The sequence below is a fragment of the Priapulus caudatus genome, unplaced genomic scaffold (assembly GCF_000485595.1).
Source record: "Priapulus caudatus unplaced genomic scaffold, Priapulus_caudatus-5.0.1 Scaffold1889, whole genome shotgun sequence".
Classification (NCBI taxonomy): Eukaryota; Metazoa; Priapulida; class Priapulimorpha; order Priapulimorphida; family Priapulidae; genus Priapulus; species Priapulus caudatus.
Genome location: NW_014578950.1, coordinates 8,554 through 14,348, shown reverse-complemented (window position 1 = coordinate 14,348; position 5,795 = coordinate 8,554). Strand labels below are relative to the sequence as shown.

Here is a 5,795-nt window from a genome sequence, read left to right as displayed (position 1 = left end):
TCGAGCGGTTAAGATTTGTGCCCAACTGTTGACGGACGGACGGACGCTCGGACGGACGCTCGGACGGACGGACGCTCGGACGGACGGACGGACGATCATGCGATTCTACAAGCTGCATCTGACTATGTCAGATGAGCTAAAAAGGGTGAAGCTGTATACCGAGTGTCTAATCTATTTTGCCTTCTTGAAACCTGCACTACTACTACTACTAGTATACTAATGTTGTAACAACAGCGCCATCCGAGCGTAGCTCATGGAACTACTAATGTATGTAGCCTCGTTTTGACATTAGGGGGATAATTCCATCATGGCTGTCTACGGCTTAATCTTTGAATAATAATCTGATGTTATTTGACCATGCTTCGATCTGAGTCTATCCTGCCCAACAACAAATATAACCTATACTGATCAGTTGATGTACTATTCCACGATTGTATTAGACATATTTGTCCATGCAGAGATGAATTTTATTACTTCTCATTGGCAATTTTAAACACATATAATTGATATTTTTATAGAATCAAAACAAATATGATCCACCTACATTAATTTTTCTCATCCTTTTACAGGTCTTTCATACTAATAGTAATAGGCCTATACCTGCACCTAGCTGATACTTTAAGGGAACTTCACTATTATATTATCAACAAACCTCACATTTTCTCCATCAGTCTATGAGTTTGTTCTGTAACACAATGGAATATTTCGGAACATTCTTATTTGGGGATATCGGAGCCGTTCTGTGCAATTACTCTGACACAAAAAAGGTATCCAAGTGGCCACAGTTCCGTTAACAGTTGGTAGAAGGGAAGGTTATCGTCGTACATCGCCTGTCCGTGTAAGCGCACAAATTTCTCTTTGTTTTTCTGCAGCTTCTCTACCTCGTGGAATGCGGCAGCTTGCATGTCCTCAGAGATGTCCTGGACCTGTGGCAGACATCGTCAAATGACACGAGGACACAACGTGACGATTAACTGCACTGAAGACAAAAAGGTACTAACTGATTAACGAAATAAAAACGGTCGTTATAATTACAAATTTGACCTCAGCTATCCAAAATCGCCATTAAATTTGTACCGCTGAAACTTTGAAGCCAGCGTCTTGTAGGAATTTCTTTTCTTCTTCGATGGTGGCGATTGTTTCAGGAGTAATAAATGGGGCTCCACATTTTGTTATGTATGCAACCTGTTCATCAGACAGGTCAGACTTTTTAACCCATTCCTCAACCATTCTGAAATTACAATAATGCCGACATTTCCATGCATTTGCTTATGTTCTACAAGTTCAAATGAGTAAATGGAATGAAATACACTATTCTGATTGAGTGATCTTACTTGATAGCTATGACTACTTTATTCTATGTCTCGATAAAGCATATCACTGCCCTACAATTACTCGTACTTAAAATACTTATCACACAGCTGTTTCCTCTTCCTAAACTATCTAACAACTTAATTATGCCCGACAACAAATGACTGATATGACTTAGAAATGTTATACTTACAGTCTTCCACCAGGCTTTAGGTGACGACCAACGTTTTCAAGTAATTTCACACGAGTCTCCCATTTCACATGGAACAATGTCATGACCACTAAAGCAGAGTCAAATTTATCTTTGCCTGGAATAAATTTTATGAAAATTATTTATTTATTTAATGCATATTATGACTACATTATCATAATATTAATCGAGTACAAATTTGAAAATGTTCTTGAGAATCTTATAGATGCAGAATCACTGGCGTAGCTAAGGGGGGCACAAGGGGGCCATGGCCCCCCCTGTTGATTGGCAAGCAAAAAAAATTTTTTTTTTTTTTTCTTGTCTGCGGGTCTCTCACGCGCTCTTCACAGGATAGACCTGCCAACAATTGGTCCTGTTACTTCCTGCCATCTGCTGAACGAACCATTCTCAAACATGAGCGGATTGGAGTGTCAAGTCTAAACTTCGTTCTACAATGACCCAGCCAGCGCGCATTGCTTGCGCTGCTCTCACTTCTCCTTTTCGTTCGCAACAGGGAGTTAGTGATGACATTTAGATATCAACGGAAATCCTGCAAACTGTTCTCTGTGCAAAACTCCCGCATGAGAGCACTTGACTGTTGGAATTTGAAATTTCGCTGCCAGGCAGACAAAAACATGACTCAAAAGAAAAGGAGATAATTCTATCTGTTCGCTCAGATCTGCGTGGTTCGCTTGCAAGCTTGGCTTTGATGGTTGCAATTTTATGGTTCTGACACCGTCTTATTGACAGAAAGAAAAGAAATTGAAATGCTTTGTGAATACCACTCTTGATATCATTCGAACTTATTAGACGGCGCATTCTTGCATCCCAACCCGCGTTTTTTATTTCGAAAATCCGACATTTCAACACTATTTTAAGTAACTGCTTCTCTATCACGAGGAGGCAAAAACAATTACCTTTTCATGCCGTAAATTTCGTCTTTTTATTTAATAGGCAGCGGCTAATTTTGGCAGGCCACCTTGTTTTGTAACATAGACAAAGCAACATTCGCATCGAGACAGTACTGCCTGACAACAGACAAATTCAAACGTAATATCCAATTATTTCGTCACGTGCTTGAAATGAGCGACAATAGGCGTGCAGCTAAGGGGGGCGCACAAGGAGGCCATGACCCCCTCTTGATCGGACGAGCTACAAAAATTGAAGAAGACAGGTGGCCCTGAAGTGGGACTTTGGTCGTCATACCACGTATTACCTACGGATCTAATTAATGAAGAATGAAATGCCGAACACATGCGCCCATTTCTTTTTGACTGCGCACATTTACTTTTCAAAAATTACCTAACTGGTCGGGAGGAGCGAAAAACCAGCCCTCCACCGCTTTGGAGCAAATGAGTTCATCGCACTGTCTTTCGGCCGCTTCAACACTCTTTTGCTTCGCCTCCGCTGCAAGAAGCACTGGCTTCGTTACACCATATGTTCAACTGGTCTAGCTACAGGGTCACTCAGACTGCGCTCCCGTGCTGTAACCCTTTCAGCGCCTTCCGGGCGCCCACAGCCAGGGGCGCCATCGTCCCACCTTGTGGATCGGATCGGACGTGGAAAAAAAAAACACTCCAAAAAGATAAAAACGGCGAGGGAGCGAGCACCTTCCACGGTGCGGACCAGCGGCGATGGCCGCGTCGGGAGTGGTGTGACAAGGATTCTAGCACCTATGAGGGACGCGGTCACTTCTCAGTCATAAGTTACCATTTTCATGCCACTAATTTCAAAATCTCGCCTTACCGTGCGGGAGGTGGGGCATACCCCTGCCCACACACCTACCCCCTCGCGTCGCTTCGCTTCCTCCGCCCTTGCGCCCGCCCCTGTTTCCAATTGCTGGCTACGCCACTGTGCAGAATGGTAATGAAAACACATTCATTAATATTATCTGACTATCTCAACATATTTGTAGTTCCACAATAGTACAACAATATATTATGTGATTATATGTACAATTAACTGAGATTTGTGAATCCCAACACAAAATCCCAAACTAAACTATATATTGATATTAAACATGCAAGCTTAAACGTGTACAACACATATTGCCAGTAAACGTCCCTCAATATTTATAATATATAGTGTGTAGCATGAATCAAAGACATCACTACATAACAAGCACACAGTAATAGTAATTACAGATAGTAATTATATTTCTATCTACGAAGGTATAGTAGTATGCATTTATTTTTTACCAATGTCAATATCTTCCATCTTGCCACAGACATGTGACACCTTGTCTGCCATTTCACATCGTTTCGTTAACGTTTGTCCAATATCGTGGGAAGTTTGCGTTGAATCCACACCAACCACACTACAGCCCGTCTTCAGCACTAGGTACCGTGCAGGTCCACCGTACCCAGAGCCAACATCTAGTACCTTGTGTGAGGCACTGTAAGCAGGTAAGATTTAGTATAACCTTAAATTCCTCATCTTCTTTATAACTATAAACCTATAAAGATATATAGGCAGTGGTGTAGTTAGGGGGGGGGGGCAAAGGGGGCCATGCCCCCCTGTTAATCCGAAAGTAAAAATAAAAAAAATAAAAAAAACAATTGTTCTACTAAAAAGAGAATTGTCCTAGTCAGAATGAAGGCTGTACATGTACTCAAAAGTGCCTCGAATACCATCTCCTGCGATCAACATCTTTTTAAATTTCTGGGGGAGGATCCCCATACCCCCCGCCTGTTTTTCACCCCCTCCTTTTATATATCTTGGGAGCAGAGAACAACGAACCAAATGTCGCCTTTATGCATGGTGCCTGAAACAAAGATTGCAGAGCTGAGAGGTGGGGGAACGTAGGGTGTGGAGAGGGAGACGGAGGATCCATTAAAATCACCATTTTACACATTTTCCACATCATGATTTTACACATCATCCACCATTTTGCGCAGTTCGCTGTTTTTGCCCCCCCCCCCTGTTAAAAAATCCTGGCTACGCCAATGTATGTACACCACATGTTCATTGTATAATGATAACCTAATACTTAGGCTGATAGGGTCTATGTCTTCCTGGGTACTGCCGGAACGTACCCTGGGTACTATCTAATATGCCGGACCGTACCTCGCCTACTCCACTAACGAGTCTAGGGAGTCGCCTATGCCTACTCCCTAACCCTAACCATATCAGATAGTTACCAGGGTCAGGGTACGTTCCGGCAGTACCCAGGAAGACGGTTACAGCCCTATAGACCGAAGGTCCGATAGACCGAAGGCCCGATAGACCGAAGGCTTATTCGAATACGCAGTGGTTACACGTCCGCGATCGAGCTGAAGCCGACTCAATGCCATAGTACTGCCTGCCTCAAGCCCTACTGCGCATGATCAGCAAACCGGACTAGAATAGCCACTATGATAAGCCATGATGATGGCAAGTATTACTGGATTCGACGTTAAATTGATTGAATGTGGTTAATCCCGCACATCCCTACTTCCCGCCATAGTCACATAATCTATATTAAGTAAGGTCTAATGGAGCTATAAGCACAGCGTAAATATAAAAGTGCTTCGATGTATATTATATGAATCCTGCCAATTTCGCTCTAAAGCGCGCTATAAACTGGACTAGGACTAAGTGGACCTCTCTTCATAGACCCTTTGCAATAGATGCCAGGTAGACTATCACGCGTGTACATGCGTCTTTAGTCTAATGCTTATGGAGCTGCGCGCACATAATCATGGCGAGCAGCCGACTGTAGCAGCTCCAGCGATGATCGCATAGACCTCTGTAGATATGTTCGATACCCCTGGCAAGCAATTGATATCTACTAGGAGACTGTGTCGAATTATATAAATTAATGAACAATAACTATAGTCTGAGCTGATATATATATATAAGCACTATGATTTAAAATTAAGCAATAAGTTACAGTATAGCAAATGCAAGGCAATTCAGGACATATGCCATATTAATATATTAAGGATCTGTAAATGATGAAAGTAACATTCATTCATTTTACTGAAATTGAAATGTAAATTGACTACGCACAACAGTATTAAGTAAGTTAAAGGTAACTTCCCTCGAACTTTCCACATAAATTTGTGTAACAAACCACTGTAAAAACGTCAGTAAATAACTCACTACACTTTAACTGAACGTTAGCTTTGAAAATAAAGCTGTACAAATATGTATCAAGCCTATATTTGCTCATCGAAGAAACAACTCGAAAAACGCTTTTCGCCGCGGTCCGTAAGCGCCATATTGTTTTATTTGAGGCCACCATCATTTCAATCGAGTCAATGTAGCCACTTTCCGATATCAATAACTTTCAATATAAATCCTTTTATAAATC

The 5,795-nt window shown here is 41.9% G+C and overlaps 1 protein-coding gene across 1 annotated transcript in view; it reads right to left on the bottom strand.

The window, feature by feature from the left end:
- Positions 1 to 445: 445 nt before the first annotated feature.
- The window catches only part of LOC106817838 (phosphoethanolamine N-methyltransferase 3-like), a 13,629-nt gene continuing 8,279 nt past the window's right edge, over positions 446 to 5,795 (bottom strand). Inside the window, exons 5-8 of the mRNA XM_014822542.1 lie at positions 3,700 to 3,896; positions 1,505 to 1,619; positions 1,078 to 1,231; positions 446 to 926 (exon numbers count right to left, since the gene is read on the bottom strand). Coding sequence (XP_014678028.1) covers positions 717 to 926; positions 1,078 to 1,231; positions 1,505 to 1,619; positions 3,700 to 3,896 — 676 coding nt within the window. The 3' untranslated portion in view covers positions 446 to 716. The remainder of the gene's footprint in view (positions 927 to 1,077; positions 1,232 to 1,504; positions 1,620 to 3,699; positions 3,897 to 5,795) is intronic.